Raw genomic sequence first — 27,831 nt, 5'->3', positions numbered from 1 at the left:
GGTCTGAGTCAAGGGGTGGCATGGTGGAGCATTGGTAAAGTTGCTGCCCTGCAACAAGGAGACTGGGGGTTTATACCCCAAGTACTCCTTGCATGGACTCTGCATGTTCTCCCCATGGCATTTTTAGGATTTGGCGTTATCTGGGTCTTAGGCTCCTTTATGGTTTTCAATCACAATGATACACGTATATAACATGGTAGAGCAGGGAGGATAGGGTCCCCCCTTGGGGTTTCAAACTTTTTAAATATCTGTATGTAAAACTGAAGAGTGGGGGGTCCCCCTCCCCCCTTAGGGTTTTATGCTTTTTGATATTCATACATAACATCGAAGAGCAGGGAGGTCCCTCTTCAAACTCAGTAACATAAATATAGATAGATAGATAGATAGATAGATAGATAGATAGATAGATAGATAGATAGATAGATAGATAGATAGATAGATAGATAGATAGATAGATAGATAGATACTTTATTAATCCCAATGGGAAATTCATAAAAAGAAGCGGTGGGGCAAGCTTGGGGTTTGAAATAAAACTGAATAAAAACAGTTGAAAAGATAGGAGCTTGCCGTTATACATCAAGGGCTTAAGCCTCTGGAGCCCCTCCCTCCAGACACAACTGGTTCTCCCCATGTCAGCTTGGGTTTCCTCCCATAGTACAAAGGTATGCAAGTTAGGTGGACTGGCACTGCTAAACTGAGCGTAGTGTGTGTGTGTGTGTGAGAGAGAGAGTATTCATCATAAAAAGAACTGGTGCCCAGTTGAGGAATTGTTCCTTCCTTGTACCCAATGCTTGCTGAGATTGCTCCAGCTTCCTTATAACACTGCTCAGTATAAGCAGGATTGAAAAAGGATGACGGGATGGGATAGTCTGTGTCAAAGCAAAGTGACTGAAAACAGAGCAGTAGTCTTACGCTACCTTTCAAATCTGGCCAATGTGAAAATACTACGAGTCCAATTACAAAGGGGGATTGTTTTGAGGTGTCACTTAATTTGAGAGAGGGAGTGTTGCCTACACTGTGGCCCTCCAGGCCAAGGTTTATCTTGTTGTGAGCTGCACTCTTTCTAAAATGTTAGTAGCTTTACATTTAAAGAATACAGGATCTTCGAAGGTGTGTCAGAAAAGGTGACAGTAAAGTTTATGGTAAACTGGTTGTGCAACCTAATCGACAAGACCTCTGCAAGGGAAAAGAAACGAGTTTGTCCTGTATACTTAAAGAGGTGTTCGTTTCTCTTATCCAACAGTAGCTCAGCCAGACTACGCGTAATATGAAGCAGCCGCGTTTCCTTTCGGTGCTGCAGGCAGCCAAGCCGCGGAGAGGGGCTGAGCTCCAGCCATGGGGAGTGTTCTCGGCTCCTCTCAGGTATTCCTCACAAGGGCAGGTTTCCGGAGGGGGTTAGTGAAGCACGTCGCACAGCAATTTTAGAAGTTCGGCTGGACGCAAAGTGTAAAACCTGCAACACTTTTTTTTTGTCATGTGCCACTTTTACGGCTGAGGGATTTTTACTACCCTGGTAATCTGCATAACTTTTGGTACTCATGTATGCCAGTCTGTGGAACGAGGTGCGCCGTGGGGAAGAGTGGGTACAGGCTCATTTGCCCTTTTCTTCAGTTGGCTTTACCGTGGGACTCGACTTATGCCCACACATGGCATTTTATTTACAAACTTGTGAATTTTAACCCTTGGGTTTGAGGCTGGGCACTTCATCAAAGTCAGCTGCCCACACCGCCTGCCACGCAAGCATTCCATGACAGTCGTCAGCACCGAGGGAATAAATCGGATTTTTTTTTTTCCTGGTTTGATAACCTACAGCTATTTTAATTTTTTTTTTCAGATCATAATTTTTATTCTCAAAACATGATGAAAATAAGGAAACATTTAAGAGGCAGCGGGAGGGTGCTCGCTTTTATCTTTTTCGCCTCCGTCCTCTGGTTACTTTTTGACATGGCAGCGCTGAGGATTTCATTCAGTGAAGCAAACAGCAAACTTAACAAGAAAGAGATGAAGCTGTTGGAGAAAGTAAGGCAAGGACAAAAGGAGCCCGCCAGCCATGCGCCTCTGTTAAGGAAACGACCCATCGGGTTGCTGTCGAGGAAAGAGGACAGACCCCGAGTGGAAGCGGGCGAGCGCGTCGCTCCCCCGAAACTCGACAAACTCCAAAAGAAGAAAGGCAAAGTCTTCTTCGCCGCCGATGCTGCTGTAGGCGGTGGGACTCCAGTCGGTAACGCGCAACTTGTGCTAAACAAGACTGGGGGGGCAGAGAAAGCCAGAACATCCCCCCACGTGCTCGATAAAGAAAGACAGCCCAAGGTATACAATAAAACCGAGTCCGAGATACAGCGAAATAAACCCACTGGCTTCAGCAAAGATGCGACACCGGGACGCGCGCAACAGGGGAACAGGTCCTCGCACTCGCCAGGAAATCCTAAAGTGGCTCTCGGCACCGCCAAAGACTCCAAACAAGCCACGGAGCATGTTGTACCCGCCACCGGACACGACCATAAAAAACTGGGGCAGAATGAAAGCCTTGGGGCCGAGCCAGAGAGCGAAGGGAAAGCGTCGCGACTGGTGATTAAAGCCGAACGCAGCGCGCCTAATAAGACACAAGGCTCGCGGGATGAGAACGCGGCGAAGTTCGGCGTCGGCCCTCCGGGGATCAGCGAGCGCAACATCACCGGGGCTCCTAATAAGGTGACTCGGCTCGACACAGGGAAGCATAAAGTACTGCCAGTCGACCTCACCAGCAATCCAAGAAACCCCGAAGCCCCAGGTCAGTTCGGGCGTGCGGCGGTAGTGCCGATGGAGGACGAGTTGAAAGCCAGGCAGAGATGGAAAGAGGGCCATTTCAACGTGTATTTGAGCGACGTGATTCCCGTAGACCGAGCGATTCCAGACACCAGACCAGCTGGGTAAGGAGATCCCAAAGATTACAGTGTTCTTTTTCTTAAGCGTACTTAACTGTTTGTCTCAATGATGCGTTTTCCTGTTTCTTATACAGTTTTAATTGAAATAATTTTACAATAGAAGGTGTCGTTCTCACGTTTTAACGTCAGTTTCTTATTAGAAACTGTTGTAGATGTAACCTATATTTTAATTTGCAGGCCGATTTCTTTAGCCGTATGACACCTATGGACTGAGACTGAGGCCGCGACCCTTACTTGGCCTGGTTTGCACCCAGCTTTAAGCCAATTAAATTTGCTGCCAGGAGGGACACCGACGCCCCCTCTAACCAGAACTGGATAATCGGGCTAGAAAGTGAAATAAGAGTAATCAGAATCATACTTAACTGGCCAAGTATGCACGCATACAAGGAATTTGACACCGTTTTTTTTTTGACGACTCTCCAAATAGAGTTACAAGATAGGCAGACACACAATTGCTAAGTATACACCTGAGATAAATACCGGGCACAGAACGGAACGTGCAAGGCAGTGCAGGAAATACTGAACACTGGAAGCCGTTATGGAAAAGAGGATGGTGGCAACGTTGGATGCCGTCATGAAAAATGTCCCCGTCCCTTCAGGAGGTGCTGTCTTGCACCACTTTTTGCCACAGGTCCATTCCGCCTTGGTGTGCTGAGAAGCACTTGTGGGGAGCTTTTCGCCCACCACTATAAGGCAATTAAGTGCTTCTTCCCAGCGTGTCAAACGAAATGCCTATACTCTTCATATTAATTTTGGAATTTCTGCACATTAAGCTGTGCATTTATTGTTTATTTATCTGTACTTAGGGCAAAAAAATCAACCACCTTATGGGTCTGTATCATTGTTTTTTATGTTTCTGCTGTTCCATGGAAACTAAATTTCTCCTTGTGGTTAATGAAAGACAATTAGCTATATGTAAGAATATTGCAGGATATGATGGGCATATTGACCAAAGAAAGCTGTATTTGAGTTTGATGGCCTTTGGAAAGAAATTGTTCTTTTATCTGAATGTTTTGGCATTGTTTAGTCTGTAATGACTGGCAGATAAGAGAAGTTCAAAGAGGTTGTGACCTGGAAGTGTGGGGTGAGTGATGATTTTCCCTGTTTGCTTCATGACTGTGGAATAGTGCAGGTCCTGTAATGTGAGAAGACAGGTACCAGTGACCTTTTTGGCAGAAGTGACTTATTTATTATAGTCTTTTACTGTTTAGTTGCTGATCCAACCTGTACTGTAATAGATGAGCTTAAGACACACTCAATGATTGCAGTGTAGAGCTGAATCAGCATCTCCAGTGTGAGCTTGAAGTCCTCGGTTGTCACAGGAAGTACATCAGCTGCTGTACCTTTTTATGGTGGATTCATTGTTGGTCTTTCATATCAAGCCCCAGGTGATCATGGCTTCTAAAAACTTTTCCACACCTGACACAGTATTTTTAAGAATGAAGAAGAGAGGTGTTGCTCCTGAAGTCCACTGTTATTGCCACAGTTTTGAATATGTTTATCTCCAGATTGTTCTGACTGCAAACAAAGGGCCAGCCAGGTGCTCAACCTCCCTTTTATATACAGACTTTATATACAGACTCGTCACCATTTCCAATGAATCCAATGATAATTTTGTCGTCTGCATATTTGAGGATTTTGACAGAGGGGTCCTTAAAGGTTTATAAGAGTAGTATAGAGGTTTATTAGTAACAACACAAAGATTAAACAAAGATGCAAGAGTTGTGTTTATTAGCTGGAGTTTTTGTTTCTTTGTGTTCTTTTTAAATTTACTAAAGCAAGATTTCTGGATTGGTAGCCGAATAAGAACAAATATGGTTAATTTTTATAGTGGTAAAAAAAAAAAGGATGAGTAAGGTTAATTCATCAGGGCCACAAGTTTGTCCATCCTCTTTTTATAAATTTCAGGCTCACTTCTTGAATTATGTGTTCAGAAAGCCAGAGCCAATGACAACGCCCCTGGAATCAAGGCCATTACACAGGGAACCTCAGTTATGGTCCTGGTGGGCCACAGTGGTTGCAGGCTCTAATTAAGAAATAAGTTGAAGCACAAACCTGCAACCAACGCAGATCTCCAGGACGGCAGTTGAGGACCCCTGCCATGCATCTATACAACAGTAGTTTTCAAGTTCAGTCCTGGAGGCGCCCCATAAATGCTGGTTTTCATACCAAATAATTTCTTATTTCAATTGGATACCTATGTTAATTACGAAAGTTGCTGCTTCCCAGCTTGTGTGTGTATTTTATTATTATTATTTTTTTGTGTATTAGTTTAGAAATCACAAACTGGGTATGCTAAATTTTTGCTGAATGAAGCAGGAATTTGTGTGTTAGAAGTATAATTGATTTTTTTTTATTTAAATATGTTGTTCTTTTTACCTTTTTGGTTATTTATCTCCTTGTGTTTATATAAAATTGAATGTCTTGTCTGTGTGTTCCGTATATAATCCTACACCTTTTGACCAATCTGAAACAGATTTTGCATACAGACAAGACAGAATACTTTGGAACACAAAATTTTGGACCTAGGGGCACCTGTGGGTTTTTTTTTTGTTCTATGTTTTCCCCACTATGTGCTACAGTTTGCACACTAATGTCACCTGATGGTTCATTGGAATTGGTTGTTCGGTGGGCTTGATGAAGAGAGGAATTGAACTTCAACACATAGGATAATCAAAGGGCTGCTGTTTAATCCCTGCTTTGTTGGCTGTTATTCATAATTTAAGCACTATTTTCTGTCCAGGTTGAACCAAGAGAATAAGTCAGACATCACAGTGTTCATGGTTACAACCTAGCAAGGAGTTTCTGCAATTCTGTAATCCAGTGGGATGCAAAAAGAGTACATTCCCCAATCAAAGGAGCAGAGACATTGATAGGGAGGCAGTGTGAATGACAGATGTGACAACTAGTAATAACAATAGGGTCAGCCTTTTGAAAAAAATTAATAAACCTTTGCTTTCTTTCCTTAACCCATTCTACAAATATTCCTGAGCCATGCTGGGTACTTAGTTAACTAATAAGCACACAAGTTGGTAACACTAAAAGAGCAGCTCCTTAGCATTCAGTGTTGATTGCACTGGTGTCTGCTCTTCCTTGTCATTAATTATCAGTATTTGATTATAATTAAGAGAGCAGACTCCACAGAAAAATGTATTTTAAAAAAAAAAATGACATAATGAGTTAAGGGTCTAAAGATATGTCAAAAATAGAAATATTTCTTAATTTCTTTTAAATATAAAACTTGCACTAATGTACTTTTCTGATGGCAAGATAAGAGAAGAAATTAAAAAGGACAACTTAATTAAACAATGATTACAATAAAATCAATAAAATAAAAAAAAAGTTTGTCGCTCTAATATTTATGTACAGTATGTTATATGTGGATCATGTTTTATTCAGTGTTTTATTTTACCTAGTTTTTAAGGTTTTCATCATCATGATTTTCCTTCTGCTTTTCCAGAAGTTCTGTATAGTTAATCCATTATTTGTAAAAGGAGGACCTTGGTGGGTGTGATGCTGAAGTAGCTGAAACTTTTAAGCGTTCAGTGTCCTTTGCCCAGGTGTCTGCTCTACTCATTATTATTATTATTATTTTTACATTATTAGGATTGCATAAGAGGGGAAAACTTCACAGAAAATAGGAAATCCTCAAAAGAGAATTACGTATTTAAAGATTAAAAAAAAATTACATATTTCTAAATGTCTTAAATCTAAAAATCACACTGCTCTGCTTTTCTAGCAGAATAAGGTGAGACAGAAACAAGCTAATTAAATGAGATTAGTCAGAGGCAAAATTACTTGCTAATTGTATAACTGTTCAGAACAAAATTCTGCAACCATAGGGAACCTCAGGGAGGAGTTTGAGGACCACTGGACACAGATTCATAGATTGGCCAAGTCAAAAACCATCAGCTACTGCATGCTTCAAAAAGTAACTTGGTAACTCATGGTTGTGCATTTGGCTTTAAACCATAAGTAAATCATAAGTTTTTCTGTTTTAGATAACCACTCCTCATCTACCCCTCCCCCTTACTATGTGTCTTTCAAAATGGCCATAGCATTTTATGCTGCAAAAATAAAATATCTTCTGAAATGTTATTCACTAGTTGCTACAATTTTCTCATTTTTTTCTTTTTTCTTTTTTTGGGGCTAGTTCAAATCATTTCCTACAAAGTGTTTTGTTGATGCTGTCCATAATCAAATAAATACGGACACATTTGTCATCAGACATTTTGTATCACACTGGGTGCACAGGTACTAATGGAGGGTGTCCTTTATCAATTCATGGCCAAAGTCTGCATGGCTGAAGACATTTGTGTATGTGTGTGTTTGTGGATTTGACACCGTTTGAGGAAATAAATACATTAATGTTCAAAGTTTATAATTGTAAAGTTTATTTTTCAGTTGTGGCAGGTACTTTAGATTCATTATTGTGCTCTTAGACACTAAAACAAGGACTACTGTTTGTGAACTAAGAGAGAATAAAATAACGCAATCATATAATTGTACCACCTAAAGAAAAATTTTGCTGAATGCAGTGTAGTAACCATTAAATTCAGCAATGATGATGATAATAGATAGCAGTCGTTTATTTGTTATTCAAGTTGCTTATTGCTTCAGAGTGAACACAGACAATAGGTTAATGTAATACAGTTCTTCCTTATAGCACATAACTTTCAGAATTATGAGAAACATGGGATATAGTATGGGTGTGTGCATGAGTGAACTCTGCAATAATATGACACCCCAGAGTAGAGTTGTTTTTTTACCTTGTGCCTGACATTTCTGGGGCAACCTCCAATCCCATAATTCTTGGCCCAGAGCTTGACATGGATTTGCCGTTTCTGAATTGTCAGCCGTGACTATTGAAGATCATCCAATTAAGCAAAAAAATGTGCATGCTACTTAAATTACTTAAATGTACTATTTACAATTCTCAGATAATTTGCAGTACAGGTATGGAGTAAATCTGCTTTTTTAATAGTTTAAGCAGAAGCAGGTTCATTAATTTTCTCTGGACCACAGAATGTGCTGTAGTTGTGGATTTTACTGGCACTCTTGTAGTTTAGGGTTCAGATCCTTTTGAACTATGCCACATAGGGGATTAGCCATAACTTGCATAACAAACAAGTTCTGGTAACAGATAGGTATACTGTTTGCCTCTGATTTGTTAAAAAAAAAACAACTAGATGAAAGAACCTAAGAACCAAATTTAAACTATGTATTTCTTCCAGAAGAAGGTTACATTCTTATCTACTTTTCATTCTAAACAATTTATCAGAAGCTGATTTCCCCTTTTTAACTCTATTGGAAAGAAAAATATTGGTGCCACCATGTGAAGCATAATTGCATAAGAGAGCTTGCCATGCAGTTTTCAGGTTTTCCCGTTGTTGTAATGGATGTCCTCTGATGACTTCAGTTTCCTGTCAAAACACAAAAGAATGTCATCAAGTTTTCTTGCTATTCAGATTTGTCCCAGTGTGTATGGTCTGCAATGAACTTGTTTTCTATCCGGTACTCATCCCTGCTGTTTTCTGTTTAGGGATTTACATTAAGCTTTACGTGAAACCATTAAAGCTGCTTAACCAGTGTTTATCTACACTACAGTAGTGTAATTTACTACCTGTATTGAATTAGCACATTAAAACTTTTTTCCTTCTAATGGAAAATATTATACAGTATAAAGCGGGTGACTGGTAATAGAGAGGAAAATGTATGTATAACAGTTTATTAGTTACTGTTCTGTTATGAAGTTGAATGGCTTTTAGAGAGCTCTTAACAAGCACCTCAAGTATGAAGCATATGGCTGTGTGAAATCCTTGAGTAACACTCATATCTATTAAATTTTCCAGAAAAACAGCATACCATTGAATTCCTAAAAGGTGTTGAAACTGGTGTATAAAAGTATAATTAAGTAATGTGTTTAATAAATATAGATATTAGCTTACAGTTTGAAGTTTGAATGTAATAGGTCATTCTTTGCATACACATTCCCTTATCACACAGTTAAACACTAAATTATTGCATGCATGATATGTGCAAATGATGCTATTTTAAAGCAAGCAAGTCAAGAACCAGTTGATTGTGTGTAATTGAGAGAGAGACATAATAAGGCCAAATTTTTAAATGCCTTTAGTTGAAGTTTAAAATGGCAGCCTCAAAAGATGCATATCAGAATGCTCAGCTCAACAATTTTTTTCAAGAAAGTGGTAAGACAACCAATGACCCAGCTGAGATCATTTACTGTCTGTGAAAATTAGAAAGTGAGCAAAAGAGGCCAAATGTTGGGTACTGTGCCACTGGAGATATATCTCCAGGTCTGATAAATCCTGGTTTTACTGATTCATGCTGGAGAAGGATATCTTTTCAGGTGACAACATCTCAGTCTAATGGTACCAGGTATGTTTTTATGACATGCATTAAATTCCTTGTCACAAGCAGAGTAAGTATGATTGCCACATCTTACCTGAACATTGTTACCCATCAGGTGTGTAGCCCTTCACGCATCAGTACACTCATTTGTGGATAAATCTTTTTGGCAAGATACGACGTTATGTCACATGCGCTAGAAAATCCTGAAATGGTTTCAGGAATATGACTGAGTTCAGTTTAATACAGTGGTCTCCACAATCACCATATCACTATATATTTCTGTCATTTCCTGTTGAATAAGAAATTGGTCTGAATTTTTCATCTAACACCTTTTTAATAGTTTTACAGTTTAACTAACAAATACCAACTGTTACAATAAAGTTAGTGTCTTGCATGTTTTTATTTCATCTTAGTAATATTGCATTTGTCTGTGGGAAGGATACATTTTGAAAAAGAGTTCAGAAAGATTTTTATTATTTAATTTTCTAAAGCATTTTTAATTAATTAAAATATACTTAATATTTTGTAAAGCAGTGTGTTCTTTGCTTTTGTAGGTGCTCTGAAAATCTGGTGCACAATGAACTCCCCACTACCAGCGTAATAATATGTTTTGTTGATGAGGTTTGGTCAACACTGTTAAGATCTGTTCACAGTGTTCTCAACCGCTCACCATCTCATCTAATTGAAGAGATTATTTTGGTTGATGACTTCAGTACTAGAGGTAAGTGTGTAAAATTATTTTTTGAAATTACATTTATCAAAATGTTGCCAATGAGGACTTGCTAAGATGATGCTATCATTTTCTTTCTTGAGCTGTCCTGCCTAAGAAGGCAAACGTACAGTCTTACCTCGCAATACTGGGAATACAAGCCCCCAGTTTTCTTTCTCCAATAAAGGGAATCTCCTTTGGGCAGTGGCAAATATCAAATATGGCCAGTCAGCCTGGGATATGGTTTTTCTACTGCACAGTGGCTTTCTTTCAGCTACTCTTGCTTATGCAGCAAGCCATGCAAAGGCGTTGCCTTGTTTAAATTTGTTTTGCTTTGCTTTGTTTCTATTATATACTGTATTTCTTCCTTATGCACAACCTCTGATTTTTTTCAGAAGTGACTTCCATTATTTTGTGTTAGAATTTCCTATATGAGACAACTAAATATTAAAGATGGAATCAGTATATCATCACAGTTCCATGTATTAAGATTGATGTTGTAAATGTTTGCAGTCCATGATGGTTCATAAATCTGAAGAAAGAATTGCACTCATGGATGCAAATGATATATGGTGATATTTTTAAATACTTTATTTTTTCCCTTTGATCATCTACTGATCACCAATGTGGAATTAAAAAAGCACCAAGCCACACAATAACTCCACACTGGAAAAGTAAGTCAAACTCTCCTCCGTGAAGAAAATAGCATTGATTTGGTGTTTATGAGAACAGAGGTAATACAAAGCCAGAAAAATAAAAAGTGATCAGTGCACAGTGTGGGTGCTTGTCCGTTAGTTAGTTTCTTCAGAAACTGCAATATGTGCCTACATTGCTTGCCAGGGAAAGCCATGCAGCTATACCACTGAGAGTTTTTGGAAAGTAAAGCTAATATTAATAATTGTTTTTTCACAATACTTATATGTGAACTTGGGTAATTACCAGCATTCAGAGTAAAGCATTACATCCATGACATTACCTACAATAAGGAAATCAATTCACAAACAGAAGTGATGTTCTCTTTGCTAGTTGTTAAATTAGGTTTCTAGTACTTTTTTTGAGTACTAAAAAAGGGAGTTAAAATTGACCAAATAGGATACTTTGGTTTGATTGCATGATTCTGGAGCCGCATGGTAGTGGTGCTAAAGACGGTGACTCCACATTTTTTGCTGAACATAGTGTGGCAGGAGGCTGGGGGGCAGACCCAGCCAGGACGCCTGGAAGGAGACCTATACGTCTTCCGGGCCACGAGGGGGCAACCGCCCTGAATAGCAAGGGGATCACGGGGAAGTAGCAGGGAGGCTCAAACCCATGGGGGTCCGTGGCTACCGCCAGGGAGTGCCCCAAGCATCATGAAGCCTGGGAGATCGACACTTCCGCCACACCTGGGAAGTTGGAGGAAGGTCCTTCCGGCAACGCCCGGAGTGCTTCCAGGTGCTCATGCAGCACTTCCGCCACAACAGGAAGTGCCGCCGGAAGAACGTCAGTGAGCACCTGGAGCACGTCCGGGTGACTATAAAGTGGGCCGCCTTCCTAAAGTCAAGGAACGAGAGTCGGGAGCTGGAGGTGGGCGACGCTCCAGTGACAGGAGGAAGAAAGGCGGCCCACGGACATTGGAAGGCCAGAGTAAGGGTGTTTGGTGCGGGAAGCACTGTGTGTGTGTGGGACTTGTGTCTTGGGGGACTTTGTCTTCTTTAAACGTGTGTGATTTAAGAACTGCCAGTGTCCGTTTGGTGGTGTCCGAGCTGAATCCTCACAATAGCAAGAATGGGGAACCATTTCTATACCGTTACTTCACACTTCTTTAAAACTGCAGTATCGTAGCAAAGCCACCTTTCTGGAAAAATATGGTCTTCTGTTGGCTTCTTTTCCTCAAAAATGAGAAACACTTATGGTTGCTTTGGTTGGCATTTTATTTTTTTTTCATTAGCAAAATAGTAAATCTCTTCTCATGTTCTAGTTTTTCATCTTCACCAACTGGCAAACCGCTTTGACAAGAACAGGGTATTCAGCCCAACAAGCTTGCCAGTCATGTTCACTTAAATTCAAATTCAAATCTCAACTTGACATTGTTTTGGAGATAGTCCCTAATATCCTACTCATTAACCTACTGCTCAGTTAATTATTCCATGTGATTGTGGTTCTTCTGTGGGTCTGTGTGTGTGAAGAAAACATTCTAATATTTGTGTGAAACTTCTCCTCATCAAGTTTTCAACTGTATTCTTGTGGAAGAATTTATTTTAAAGGCTCCATAGCCACATTTGTATAGTCTAAAGGCAGTAGTTCCTGGTACAAGATCATCTTTCTTTTTTTTTCTTCAGGTATTGTCACAGATTGTGCTAGTCTTTGTGTAGTTCATCTTTGCCCTTTCTTTTGCAGAGAATATACCAGATAAATAGGTTCAGTGCAGTTTTTTCAATGCTGTGTGAGAAGTGGGTTTTGTATTGTCATCATTTCTGTACATTCATCTGTCTGTCTATACTCATTAGGGATATTGAAATCCAAAAAAATTAGGTAAACATTTAAAGCACATAATCCAAAACTTGTGTGCTCCATTACAATGTAATGTAACGTCTGACAGATAATTTACAGAGTATATTTGCTTATTCTGCTGAGCACTGAAAGGTCACATGGACCGCATTGTGCATGTGGAATGTTTCTAGTATGATATGAAGAGTCCAGCAGTTATTCCATGGTTTATGCTGACAAATATAGGTATTTATCATTCCATAATCCACAGGGATAAATAATATATGGACAAAATCAAATATGTAAAAGTTTGGTATCCATAAGTAAGAGGAACCATTTGCCAAAACATGAGGTGCTAAGCCAAATTTGTGAAAGAAGACCGCTTGCTTAACAGGCTTTTCTTAAATTTCTATGATCCCCTGTGCAAAAAAATGTCATTTGACAGTTCATTTATTTATCTTTGATATTGCTCTAAATGTGCTATTTGAATAAGACACGAAGACATTTTGACCCAATGCATAATCTGGGAAAGGACAGAAAAAAACTCCTTCGGCAAGAGCTTCTGGCATTTTCCTTTGCCAAGTTCTTGTCCTTATTCTGAAATGGAGAGATGCTTATACACCCCACTAACATGCATGTAAAACAACAATGATATCAGAACCAGGAACTAGTAAGAGGGTGTGGGGTTTGGTCACAGTAAGTCACTAGAATATAAACATAATTTTCATTTAAAGAGAATTTTGAAATTAATAAAGTACTATAGTAAAGCAATGCGATAAGCATTCATGAACTCCCGAAAGCTTACATTCTGAGAGCCGGAGCGCTGTCACTGCCCCAGTAGTAACAGACTAAGAATACTGTAATGGCACAAACATACTGGCTTTAGACACAGTACTTTAAAAACACATAGTTTTCTTTTACAAAAACTTAAAGGGCAAACAACATACTGTTCTGCATGCAACCAACCTAACAATGCTTCTATAAGCAGAAAAAGCAGTAAATGATATCAACAAATGTTATAAATACTGCTCATTGTACTGACTGCATCATGTCCTGAATCTGAGAAAGTTCTAACCCTTCTTTTGCTTTGTGTACCCATACTACACACTCCGGTATATCAGTCCCTCTTCTTTACTTACTCACTGCTTGACTACAGTCTTACTGTTGCTTGTCTGTGCTGTAAAAGGTGCCAGTGCAGGAAAACTGTAAACTGTTCTTGAGAAAGATTGTTTGCAATGCCAAGAGGACTGCCTTGCCACCAGGCTGGCGAAGTGCAACATGGATACCATGGATCCCTGTAGCGTTCTCTATCCTTAACTGGTTCACCCTCTGTGCAGTATCAGTGAGATTGGGTATTTCATGACCAGTTGGGGGATCATCTTCAAGAACCATGGACCCAGAGATGTCCAGTCTCCTAGCTGGAGGATCTGCTTTAAACAGCTGCTTAAAGTAGCCAGCTCATCAGGTCACAACTGCAGTGTCATTTGTAAGCGTCATTCATCTGCCCAGACTGTGACGACTCTGAGGAACAGATTTGGATGTGTGTAATGCTTTGATTCCTCAGTAAGCAGGACATGGGTTGCTAGAGCACAGATGGTGTGACTTGCTCAAATATTCCCCAAACAAACGCCTCCTTATCTGCCTTCCGAGCCCTTGAGCCCTTGCAGCCATCCTTATCAGTTCCCGGTACAGACTGAATTTGCCAACAAGCCATACACTGCAACTCCTTTCAATGAAATACCTCCTTGTGGGAACACCTTCCAGTTCAAAGACTAGTATAACTAACCACTCCTTGTAGAGCAACACATAGTACTAACTATAAAGATATTATATTAAGTTTTGAAATTTCTGCGTACATTTGTGTTTGAGTTTTGTTTAATTCTTCTAGAACTGTTGTCGTTTTGATAAACCTTTAAACAGATCTTTAATTATGTTATGCCTCCATTATGTTTTGTGTAATAGATTACCTGAAAGACAACTTGGACAAGTATATGTCTCAGTTTCCTAAGGTGCGCATCCTTCGTCTGAAAGAGAGGCAAGGTTTAATCCGTGCTCGACTTGCAGGAGCTGCAGTTGCTAAAGGTATTCTTTTAAGTAGTTTTCTGCTGTTCGTTTTTTCTCCTGTTTATTTTTTATTTTACTAAAAAAAACACCTGTCTATTAAATTTTGATGTATACTAGAAAATAGTAAATAATATAAAACATTTAAATTGGGTCTTTGGGAAATTTGGTATTTGGAAAAATAGGCATATGCTGTATGATTTATTAAAAACAGATGAATGTCAATATTCCCTTAATGATTGTTGTTAAATCAGCTACACAAGATCAGTACATAATTTACATTGCCACAGGGTTTTAATATATAAGTATTAAATTGTTGTGCATACACATTCATCTTGTGAGAACCTTAAATTTTCAGTTCCTTTGGGAGTATAGGTGTTTGCTTATAGCAGATGTTAGTAAAAAAAATATATGTATATGTTTAACAGTCCCTTGCGTTATATATCCATTATGTCTTTGTCACACTGTTTTGTATTAGTGTTGTCGTGTGCAGATTACAGTGAAAATTCTTACTCTTACTCACCACTCTCTTACCATGATTTTTATTGAGTAGAAGCACAAATCACCTTACCTGATATTCAGTTATGCTCCCAATTTATGAAATGTTGGAGAACATATTTGAGAAAACTCCAGTATTATTAATTGGGCTGTGAAGCAGAGACAGAGATGATGACAAAGGTGTCCTGAATTGTCATAGTGTACCTCATTTCCACAGCTCATCCTGAGCTATTCTGAGTCTTTAAATACAGTAGATAAAATGTATGAGTACGACTAATAACCCCATTTAGTATTCCATGCATCTTACACACTAGAAATTGCACTTATATGTATAAAGAAAATTGGAGAATATTCTAACACTTTTTTTCTGGGTATGTAAATAGAATTTCTTTAATACTGTTTCAGGTGATGTTCTGACATTCCTGGATTCACATATTGAATGCAATGTGGGTTGGCTGGAGCCACTTTTGGAACGCGTGCATTTGGATAGAAAAAAAGTGGTGTGTCCAGTAATTGAAGTAGTAAATGACAAGGATATGAGGTAAATCTTAATGTTCAATTCTATAACATTAGAGTTCATAGCAATCATGTTTTTAGCAACAATGAGAAAAGGAGTATGTCATGTTTACAATAAGTCACAATACCAGTTAATCCTACAGTCATTACATTTAAAATAACATCTATTCATCTTTTAGAGTAGAAAAATGTAAGGATATGAGTTACTGTTAATTGGCTTTTCAACTAAAAAAGAATGTATGCAAAATGCATTTTATGCTTTGTTTTAGTTATATGATAGTTGATAACTTTCAACGAGGAATTTTCAAGTGGCCTTTGGTCTTTGGCTGGAAGGTAATCCCAGAAGATATTGTCAGGAGAGAAAATATAAAGGATTCAGATCCAATAAGGTAAAATATATAATTCATTACATTCTCTAGATTGATGTATAGTATGTTCAGGGGACCAATATGCATCCTCAGCTGCGTGGTGGTATTGAAGTGGATCTATTTTTTCAATTGTTCATGGTGTGGTTTGGTTAAATAAAGTTTGTTTTTTCATTTTTGCACAGATGTCCTGTTATGGCTGGGGGTCTGTTTTCAATAGATAAAACATATTTCTATGAGCTTGGAACCTATGACCCTGGCCTTGAAGTATGGGGTGGTGAAAACATGGAAATCTCTTTCAAGGTTTGTGTATCAGTTAAAGTGCTCTTCTAAGGCAGGATTGTCTATACGTCCACTTTACAAAAGTAGAGTTAAAGGAAATTAACACTATAGGCAAGTTCACTACCCTCTGAAAGTTCACTACAATTTTAACAAATTTAATCTAATCCAATATTGGATGCCACAGCAACTTTAACCCATACCAAATCTTTTATTTTGCTCCAGTCCATATTAATTACTTCTGTGATCATATCTTAAAAAAATGCAGATGAGGTTTGCATGTTTCTTGGTAATGCCCCATGGATCTTCCAATCATTTTAATTTATTTTTTACTTCTAAATCACTATCTGACAATAAAACCAAATGATCCAAATCTGCCATGCTTCCATTAAATTATAAATGCCAAGTAGTATTATAAAACCCTATTATTAAGGTCAATTCAGGAATTTTGGAATCCACATTTTAATTATAAATAAAATAAAATTACATTACCATGCATTTTCAGTGAGGCAAGTAAACCCCTTTTCTCATGGTCAAATTTTATCTTGTCCCTTCAGACTTGCCCTGCAGTAATCTAAATTAATAGTTTTTTTGTTAGTCCAAGTGTCCCCTTTTTCATTCAATTTCAACAAATTGATTCAAGGTTAATTCACTTGCATCTTATTTTACTTAAAATGGGATTACACCTAAACTAAAAAAATCCATGCTCATTTGTACCAGAGCATGTGCTATAGCTTTGTTTTCAGACTTTACATTTTATCAGTGGGTTTTGCATCTGATGATGGTTGAACCCTTCTACCTCTCTGTTATGGCTTTTTCTGGAAGGTTTCCTTGTGGTTTTGTATAACCTTCCAAATTCCTTTTTTGAACATGAAATTAACATTACCAAAAGTCTTACAATGCAGTGTTACATGGTCGTTTTGACAATACACATTTGCTGCAAAACAAGAAGTGCCATTTTATACTAAAGATTTCCACTTGTTCCAAACAAAATGCTGTTGCGGTGAATGTAAATATTTATATGGAAACCCAACAAGCTGCCCGGAGTCTGTTGCATATCATGATAGGCCACTGTAAATTATAAGAGATAATTATAAATTTGTTCAAAAAAAGCTTTGGTTATGGACTAAATGTTGAAAGGGAGTATTGGGTAGCTGGCCTTTTTTGAAATGAAAATCAAGGCTATGGATCGATGTTCATTACAATTAAATTATGAATTGCATTCTTTTTTATTTTCTCCATTTAAATTTACATGTTCTCCATATTAATTTTTTTGAATTTCTACTCAGTAGATAAACACCCATGATTCATATTTCCACAATTAGTTTACCTTGTAATTATGAGGTTGTATCACCACCACCACCACCACCTCTACTGTGTTACTTTTACCTGCAGTAGTTATCCTCTGGCTTGTGCCAGCCCTTTCTGCTAATATGTAATTGTAGGTGCTTGTGAAATTTAAGAGGTTTAGGAGTTTAGTTTCTATTAAAATGTATTTTAAAATGAAATGAGACCAACTATTTTGTTATGGTTATTGCAGGTCTGGATGTGTGGAGGAGAAATTGAGATCATTCCATGTTCCAGAGTGGGCCACATTTTTAGGAATGATAATCCATATACATTTCCAAAGGATAGAATTAAAACAGTTGAACGGAATTTGGCTCGGGTTGCTGAAGTGTGGCTGGATGAGTACAAGGAACTGTTTTATGGCCATGGATATCACCATTTGCTAAATAAAAATCACATTGATATTGGAGATTTGACAGAGCAGAAGAAACTCCGTGAAAATCTGAAATGCAAAAACTTCAAATGGTACCTTAATAATGTTTATTCGGATTTGGATGCACCCTTATTACGAGCTGATGGTTTGGTAAGTTACATGTTAACTTTTTGTAGAATTGATTTAACATTGTCAGTTATTTCTTGAATCATATTTATGACCAAGGGAACTATTAATCCATCCCAGTGCCAAAACATGCAAAAATGAAGGTAAACTGCAAAAAAGGATTTAATGGAGAATTGAACAACAGCAAGAGAACAAAAAGTAAAAAATAAACAAAGTAACAAACACAAATGAAATTATTTGGTTTCCTAAACTTCTTCTTAAACTACTCTACCCATTAGTACTGGTAACTGGTCCACATGCTACTCCACAGTACACAGCATTCTGGCACTAAGATAGCTTTATTTATACTTTTGAAGTTACTTCCAGGCCTATGCATAATTCCATCTGCATCTAAACAGACCTACATTTGCACCAGGAACAACTGGCCTGCAGTCTGTCTAGTGCCTCCACCACTAGAATCACTTGCTTTTTCAGCTCCATCCTCTACTTCTTTCTCTCGTCTACTACATGCATATTGTCCTTTGCAACTGCTAAATAGCTTGCTCCCAGTGTCTTTTGGAAAAGTTATATTTTTTTACTCGGGTCACTCCTTCCATTCAGTGTATGATGGTGCACCTGTCTACGACATATCGAGGGAACCTGGCAGATACACAAGATACACCCTCCATGACAGGGTATTTTTTTATTGCTTCGGCAAGGTAATTTATGTGATTTCTTACCAGTGTATGTTTCCTTTCATGTAACAAGGTTTTAAAGACACTTTCTTTGCTTGCTCTGTATTGTCCTTTGTTGCCTACAGCTCCAGCTCTAAACCTGTCACCCTACTGCATGCAATTTTTAAATCATTACAAAGAAACTAAATTGCTAATTCTTCATCAATTAATTCCATGTGCCAAAATATATTCATTGTGTGTTTAAATAAGACTGTTCATTCAGGTCTTTTATTAAATGCCCAAAAGTATTTTAATTAAATGTGTATCCAGTTTAACTAATACATTTTTAAAGCTTAAATGGGTCACATCTCTGACACTGCCAAAGTTATAAATCTGCAGGATGGATTACAGAACTAAGTTTATGTACGTTGCCTGATGGATATTTTGCTTTTTTGTGTTTTAGCTTTTCAACAGTGGAATCAGAAAATGTCTTACAATACAAAACCATATTCCTTCATTTGAAGTTTGCAATACCAGCAATCAGGTAATATCAATAGCACATGTAATACATTGTTCATTTGAGCACACTTTACAGCAGATATTAGATAATGTTCCTGTTAGGTTAAAAAAATCCTTTTTTTTTTTTTTTTGTTTAAATTTTCCACTAAATCTTTTTAAATACTTCAAAGCATTTTGATTATAGATATTAGTTGCATTTCATTTGCATTTTTAGTTCTCACCTTGTGCTGTTTACTGTTGAACATTTTACAGGCAACTGTCCATGAGTGAAATATTTCTGTCATAGATCAATTCCTGCTATTTGTAGTGGCTTGATTTTAATGGTATTTAGTAATATTACAAAAGTGTAATTGTGATTTAAAGTCGATTCATTCAAGGGTAAAAACTGCTAAAAATTTTGACTCTCCATTAGCATCAAAGCCTAAAATTAATACTGCCTCATTATACAATGGGTTTGTATAAATATATACCAACATAAAAAACTTAGTTAACACACTCAAAAGGTCTTCATTCTGTTCAGTCATAGCTTGGCTCCATCGGTTAATTTGTAGTGTCTTTTATAAATGTATCATGTCTAAACACAATCTAAGATGAGGTAGAAAGACAGACTCTAAGGTAAACACTGTAATCCAACAGGCCAATGAAATCGGAATAATGAAGTGGTTGAGAAAAAAAAGGTGCAACAGTTGCTGTCTTTGATGACATGCTGTTTGTCGATGCTGCTATTCAAACTTTGTGAGCACTGATGAAATCTTCTGGAGCATTGTACTGGCTGATGGGAGACGAAGTTCCCATGTCAGCATTTGCCACAAGGTTCCAGATAAGATGGGGTAGGAGTGGGGATTTAAATTTAAATACCTTTTTGTTTTGTGCCCTCCCCTACCATAACTTATTGAAAGGAGGAGGAGCGAAAGCTTTAGATTCGTCAGAAATTTTGATGTACGGTTTTAGACGGATCTTGACATTTTAGGGTCCCCTGATACCGAAAACATCAATATCTCGATGATGGGTGTGTGTGTCAGTCTGTCTGTGTGTGTGTGTATCACAATTTTTTGAGGATGGTCTAGAGCTAAAACGGCTGGATGGATAAACACCAAACTCCAAACTTAAGCTTGTTATGAGATGACAATGTGCAGATTAATTTTTGAGCCAAATTGTGCAAGAGAAAGAGGAGCCCTCAAATACTGTAATTCTTGCAATTAATTATGAATTGTTCCTGTCAATTGCTATCGTAATAACCTATTTTTGATCAGAAAGATCAGCATTAGAGTAGTAAATAGTTACTGAAATTTTATAGAATAGTTTGGGTCACTTGGTTCCAAAAATCAGTTGTGCAAAATTGACTACTCTTGCAGCTACAGCACCTGGCAAGCACATAAACTTTATAGAGTACTTGCTAAACCACGGGTGGGCAGATTCAGTCCTGGAGGGCCGCAGTGGTTGCAGGTTTTTGTTCCAACCCAGTTGCTTAATTAAAAACCAATCCTTGTCAATTATTTAATTTCATTGCTTGTTAGTGCTTTAACTCTGTCATGTCAAGTCATTCTTGTATCCTAGATTTCTTTTTTCCTTTCTAAGGATATCATCCAAATGATTTGAAGTCTAAAACAGACGAGTTATTCTCAGTGCTTCACTTTTTTCTCTTCACTTTTCTTCCACGTATTTAATTAAACCCAATAGTGCATGATAAGTACACACAGGTGTAAATGGAAAAAGGCTAAATGGAGAAATGCTGGTTTCTTTTGTCATTTGCATCTTATTGCTAATAAAGAGCAATTAAAAACCAAGACTACAGCTGTTTAAGACTAAAACAAGCAATAAGGGTTCAAAATCTTAACAAGAGACAACTAAAGTGAAGCAGAAGTGTTACTTGAGCAATAAGAGCTTCTTATTCCACCCCTGTGCTAAATGCATCTTCTTTGAGCTTTGCTGAACTTTGCTCCTTTCACTTTGCTTCTACAAACGACCTTCATTTGCATAAACTGGCACACCCCATTTCTCTCTGAGATCGCTGTCAGCATTTGTTGGGGTTAGAATGTCATTAATGAGAAATAAATTAATAGATACATTTACTTTTTCTGCAACGTTACTGATTTTCAAATCTGTCACGGCATTTTTAAGATTTTGGGGTATTTAGTTTTTCTGTTATGGGGAGTATTGACACAAATATTGATATATCAAAATGCCCTGTCTTAGTGGATACCTCCAGCCCTAGATGTACCATCATATCAAATTTCAGCTTTTTAGCTATTATATATATTTATCTTTCAGCTATATATCTAGATGTATAGATAGTATTAGCTGTCAATGCTGATCCTTTTGTATTTGTATTCCACAATAACTGTCTGTTACTTTTGGAGATCTTCATGTTTTAGAATATTCAAATATTTGTGCTTCAAAAAATCTACTTTTTTAATAAGGTATGCTCTAGGAGATGATTGTAAAGTGTCATTACACACCATCACAAGAAAAAAAAATACATTTCAGATTACCACTTTCCTAGTGAGCTTGAGAAATATTTGAAAAGTTAGGATGATAGTTTTGACCGTTTGTTTATTCAATGTGTGTTTGTTTTATTATTAGATTTGATGAAATATGTTTTGTAAGCCATAATTATTTGTGACATGAATGGAACAATTATTATGGTAACTAGTCTTGGTATAAGTAAACTTTTTTTTCCCTTAAGTGAAATGGCAAGATTACTGACATTAAATAAATAAAATAGACCTTTAATTCAATATATTTAAAAGTAAAGGGAAGATCTTCAAGTATGTCAATCAGCTGACTTTTTGATTTCATAAAAAGTTAGATACTAGGCTTGCATTTGTAGCAAGTGCCAAGTAGTGACATATAAAATAATGACATATTCAGAGTGGTTACTTAGTGTTAACTTCATTGTTTAGGAATTTTGCAGGCTGGCTTTGATTTCCCTACATTTTTTACAAAATGATGTAATATGTTATTTATTTTGTAAAATTTTTCATTTTTTTTATCCATATAAGTATATCTGAAGATTTTAAGAATTTTAAAAAAAGAAGAGTAAACAGAGCAGTATTAAAATATGTGGCAGAGAAATGTAGTTGTTGTTTGCCTTGAGTGATAAACAGGAAAAAAATAACAGGGAATCTGGTTGCAGATGGTACATGTTAGAAAGACTCTTTAGAATGCAAGTACAGATTGGATTTGTGCTGTACTTTCAAAATTGAATAGTTTTTTTATCCATGTGATCATTATCTGTAGACTCCTAGACCTCTCACTTCACAAACTAATAGTTTCTGTACTTCCTTACCTAATGATCAACTGCTGTAAGCTAGATGACATTTTGTTCACATATTTTCATAATATTTTAAAATAAATTGGTATAGAATATTTATTCAGATGTGATTGCGTGACATAGTGGTTATCACGATTTTATAGCCATGGTGTCTTGGACTTGACTACTGCCATTTGGCATTGTCTGTGTAGAATTGGTACATTCTTTTTGTGTTTTTGAGAACCTAAGAAAGTTTCATGAGAAAAAGCCATGCAAAAAATAAGCAATTAAGTTGTTATCAGGTAATCTGAATTGCCAGTTGTGTTAGTCTGTTTATATGAGTGTGACAAATGATGGACTAGTATCTCCTCCATAGGTTGTTCAAGCCTTGATTATGATGAAAGATGGTTAATGATCACACAAATTATTTTCAAAAATGAAATAACAATGCTTATAAGCACAATAATAGATCTACTTAGAACACATTTTAAAGAACTATTGTTTTTTTCTTTATAGTATAGTTTTTCCTTCATTATCAGAAATATAAACCAAATTTTGATATTTGAAAAGCACAATAATGGTGCAGTAGCTAGTACCACTCCCTTACAACTTCAGAAGCTTTTGGTTCAATTCCTAGTTTTGGGTCCATCTGCAGAAAGTTTACAGATTTTCCCACTACTAACATTTCCACATTACTCCTGTTATTTTCCTCATAACAAAGGTTTATTTGGCAATTATTAATTTGTCATGTGTGATCCATTTGTGGTTGGTTCCTTTTTAATACTGTTATACATGATCTAGTATCCTTTTAAGGGTTATTTCTTGCACTGTATTTGATGTCACCAAGATGGACTTTCTTACCCTTTTCTAGTTATTCATGTTGTGTGTCTTTCTCTTGCCCTTAATCACAGATACAACATTTGAACTACACTTGGTTAAGATTAATTAGGCAACAGGATAACTGTTTAACAATAATGGACTCAAATGGGGCTCTTGGCTTGGAACAGTGTGATAATGCAAAACATCATATTCGGTGGCTTCACAGATCCCTGATTTCTGATCCATTATTAGTAAGTCCAGTTTTATTGTTGCTATGTCATTTGAAAAGGTAAAAAAAGAGTATGCCATGTAATAAATGAATATGTTTACATTTCTTAATATAACTTTCTGTGATGATTTCAAATGTAAATATTCTGATGTACAAAATTCAGGTGGTCTGGAGATTATATCAACAAATGTATTAGAATAAAAGTACCCTTTGGTATTTGTACAGTTGTACATTTTGAGTTTCAGCAACACACGTAGAACTGACCCCTGATTCAACTCATCTGTAGCATTTTTTTTAGGAAACGTTTCCTCACATAGCCTCTTTCTTCTAGCATAAAGATTTTATTGAACCACCGTTCAGCCTAATGTAGCATGTCAAACTGAACAGACCAAGAGTTAAATTAAAGTTGAACTACATGCAAGTATAAACAAGAACTTGGCACTGTCAGACTATAGGTAGAACCTGTTGGAAGACCTAGGTAGGGAAGGACAGATAGAATATCCAGAGAGTTAGAGTCCCTAATATGTACTGTATATTGACTTTTCGTAAATGACAAGTCCAGCATTGTTGTCTCATGGGTTTATTTAGAGAGTAATATGGATAGACAGGCTACTCTGAAGATGTTTTGTAAGTTATATATGAAATTGTACCCTTCTCTCTTCTCAGGTACAGTAGCTAAGCCAGCGTAATATGATCAGTGTATTTGGTTTGATTAATTACTTGGTGGGCTTTTCAGTGTGAAAAGGAAAACATTTAAGATAGACGAGTTTTAGTAAGAAATGTATTTTGACAAGTAAGACATAGAAGACTAAATAGCTTTCTGACAGAAACGGTTTATTGTTTTTGAAGCTCCTAGGAATATTTAAATGTCTGAAGAATAGTTGAATAGACTACTTGCATAATATGACTTTAGTATCAACATGATGGCTTAGCATTATTATTTTTCTGTTGCATTTATAATATTCCAGAAAAGAGTAAGGTATAAAAGTAATGTTTTGCATAGTACATGTATCACTGCAAAATTATAATGTATAGTTAGGAAGTGGCTGCTGGTTCAGCTTCTACTAGTGAATTCAAAATGTGACAAGTCACCTAGTCTGCTTATGCTCCTTTTTAAAAAAAAAAAAAAAAAAAAGTAATATATGGTGGTATTTGTAAGTCTCCTTGGTTAAAGATGTCATCCATATTCAAAATAATATTTAAATGATTGAATCCATTGTCTGATTTAGGATTTAAATTTAGTTTCAGTAAGTATTTTTCTGTGAATAGTAATGATAATGAATTGATACATTTATGAAATCCTTCAAAAAAGTATTATAAAAATTTGCATACTTTTTATAATCTTAAAAATTAGCTTTTTTGCCAGTTAAATTCATAATAATAATTGTTTGCTAATATTGTTTAACAAATATGTTTTTAAATAGAGATTCTAATTGTGGTCTATTTTCTTTAGACAGACCATTTAATTTTAGAACATCTTCAACGCCCTATGTGTTTAGAAGCTAAACCAACAGAGAAGATTCCATATTTGCAACTGTGCAATCCAAGCAATCCATTCCAGAAATGGCAGTTCACAAATTATTTTGTACAATAATAATACAACTAGTTGATGGTCCACAAAGACTTTAAGTGAAGATCTCAATTTTGAAGAACTTTTTATTTACATGCCATACCTGCTTATGGTTAAAGAAGAACTTATTGACAAGAGTGTACATAATTTATGTAACTAAATTATTTGTGTTTTGGTTTAGGTTTAGTTAGCTGGACTCAACAATGTAGAATAAATGTACTGTATTTAGGTGGGGGAGACTATTTAAGAATATCTTGGAAAAAGTTCTTACTCTTGCTGCTTTTTTGTACAGTTCACAATGGTTTTTCATGCAATTTTCTGACCCATCATATGTTAATTATTGGAGTTATTAAAGAAATTACTTTTATTTGAAAAGCTACATTCTTTGCTGTACTCTTTTTATTGACTATGGTCTAAAGTGTAAGTAATTTTGTTAATTGTGTTTACTGTATATTTATATGCATAGTTTGATAGACATTCGACTGCATGGATGAAGATGTGGTGCTGATGTGCTTATGGATAAGGGGAATAAAATGGAAGTGTGTGTATGTATCATTTATGTATAACTGACAGCTAGTGAGATTTTATATTTATAAAATAACGTATAAATGCAACTCTGCGTTAATAAACTGGGTTTAGGTGGGTGGGTGGATGAATGTTTTACTATTTACAAAGAAACGCATCTCAAACCTTTATTTTCTGCCCTTGTTTTTGAATGTGAAAAGTCTTAATGTCTAAACTTTCTCCACTAGAGGTCGCATTTGTTCAAGAAATGTGTTTGTATCTTCTTGCACTGTTACCAAAATGAAAGAGAGAGAGAAAACTTGTATTTACATTTTTAGTAAAATTGTCTCACCTTAGTAATTAAATAATGTTTGCCTTCTAATGATATGCTGCATTTTTGTGCCTTAAATGTCATGAATTCCTGGTGAAATTTAAAGTATTGCAATGATGCTTAAAGAGTTTTAGAAATGTATACAATATTCTTCATTAGTATGTTTTCATTAATTATGTTAAAATTTGAGAAAAAAAGCCTGAAACTGATTTGATCATAACACGTGCTTGAAAAATGGTAGCATTATGGAGTAGAATTCTGAATGTTTAAGTAAAATATTTGTACATTACGTACAATAGTGCCTTAAAACAATTGAACTGACCAACTCACTTGCATCTACAGGGTGGGGCAGAAATAACTCCCACATTTCAAAGGGGGATTGAAAAAAAATGGTACGAGGTATCACCAAAAACTTTTTATTTCCCAAATGTAGATATAAAAAAGTTTTTTTTACTTATAAGTTTTAAAAATTATATCGTCCAAGTGGTGGCCTTGGTGGCTGATACACATTTGGAGCTGTTCTTGGAAGTTTTCCATCACTCTCACTAGCATGTCGGGCGAAATTCCTTCAATTTCTTCTTGAATGGCCTCCTTTAGTTGGTCCAAGGACCGAGGACGATGTTTGAAAACATCGGCCTTGAGGTACCCCCTTCAGTGCAGATCCTGTCGTCCTTAGCTCTTTGAACCCACAGCAAAATCGTTTTACAGTGTGGAACACTTTCATTAGCACGTAAACCAAACCGCGTGCGAAACGCCTTCTGCGTCACAGTTACAGATTCGTCATTTTTGAAAAAAGCCTCCACTACAAAGCCTCGATGCTCACCCGACCACGGCATGGTGACGACTGAAAACTTTATTATGTACCCTACCTAACGGAACAGACCGCACCCCTCTACCTGCTTTGGGAACCCCACAGTGATTTTTCGAAATGTGGGAGTTATTTCTGCCTCACCCTGTACACAAATATTTGCCTTAATAAAGTATTTGGAAATAAAAAAATAGTACTAGTCTAAAGAAGTACTAATCTCTTTCAGCTCACAAAATGTTATAGGAATGTTCTCAGAAAGGGGAATTTACAGTTGCATTGCATAGCAATAAGAGATTGCCAGAAAGCCATTAAAAAAAAAAAAAAAACTGGTTAATATGAAACTGGCAGCATTTGAAGCCCTGTACTAGTAAATGATTAGTCTTCCTGAAGCAAAGTATAGGACAAACACCTACAATTTTTAAAGCTTATTTGGTATTGTAATGTTTTAGCAATTCAGTGTTTTTTTTTTTTTTTTATAACAGTATTGAAATATATTTGAGAACTCCACATTACAATATTTATGATAATTTATATATGTATCATAATTGTGGGCATTGGGTTAAACATAAATGTTGAATTAATATTGCAGTGTATTTACTGTTCTGAATGTTTATACCCAAAAAAAAAGCCCCACAATTATTCTTAAATAAAGAGATCCGACAAAAGATTTATGTATGAGTTAATATATGTAATAAACCATTATGCACTGAATATTCTATTCTTCTACAGTATGGCAGTGTGTGCCTGGTGTGAATTTTAACGTTTGATATCAGTTTAAAATTTCATTATCTGAAAATTAATAACAGTCTATACAAAAGATTTTTTATTAATCTACAGATCAGTAATGAGCTGTTTCTAATCTTCTTGTGTTAATCTGTCTGTAAGAAATCAATAATAAATGTATATTGCAAAGGCACAAGTCCTTTAAAGGTGAATTCATTCATAAATGCTCAAATAATGATCCTGTAATGAGAAAGTAAACATTTTTGTTGTATTATGTTAAATTGTAATAACCAAAGAAAATGTTCTGTATACTGTATGTTGATTTCATAAAGAGTATTCTTGGAAACTCTCGGCACAAGATAAAATTTCAATGAAGAGTGCCTGAA

General features: G+C 36.4%; 1 protein-coding gene across 1 annotated transcript; it reads left to right on the top strand.

The window, feature by feature from the left end:
* Positions 1 to 1,242: 1,242 nt before the first annotated feature.
* Positions 1,243 to 27,831, top strand: LOC114655452 (polypeptide N-acetylgalactosaminyltransferase 5). Its single transcript, XM_028806452.2, has 10 exons — positions 1,243 to 2,909; positions 9,851 to 10,017; positions 14,434 to 14,553; positions 15,436 to 15,571; positions 15,816 to 15,935; positions 16,097 to 16,214; positions 17,731 to 18,060; positions 19,153 to 19,233; positions 23,373 to 23,531; positions 24,963 to 27,831. The coding sequence occupies exons 1-10, from the start codon at positions 1,858 to 1,860 to the stop codon at positions 25,101 to 25,103; spliced, it is 2,424 nt and encodes an 807-aa protein (XP_028662285.1). The 5' UTR covers positions 1,243 to 1,857; the 3' UTR covers positions 25,104 to 27,831.

The sequence above is a fragment of the Erpetoichthys calabaricus genome, chromosome 8 (genome assembly GCF_900747795.2).
Source record: "Erpetoichthys calabaricus chromosome 8, fErpCal1.3, whole genome shotgun sequence".
NCBI classification, from domain to species: Eukaryota; Metazoa; Chordata; class Cladistia; order Polypteriformes; family Polypteridae; genus Erpetoichthys; species Erpetoichthys calabaricus.
Note: the sequence above shows the minus strand (reverse complement) of the source record. Positions and strands in the feature narration are given on the sequence as shown.

Bases quoted from the DNA above. Each gene is read 5' to 3' on its own strand.
- LOC114655452 (XM_028806452.2), top strand. From the start codon at position 1,858: ATGATGAAAATAAGGAAACATTTAAGAGGCAGCGGGAGGGTGCTCGCT. The intron at 15,572-15,815 runs GTAAATCTTAAT...GCTTTGTTTTAG, and splicing joins GTAAATGACAAGGATATGAG to TTATATGATAGTTGATAACT. The intron at 18,061-19,152 runs GTAAGTTACATG...TTTGTGTTTTAG, and splicing joins TATTACGAGCTGATGGTTTG to CTTTTCAACAGTGGAATCAG.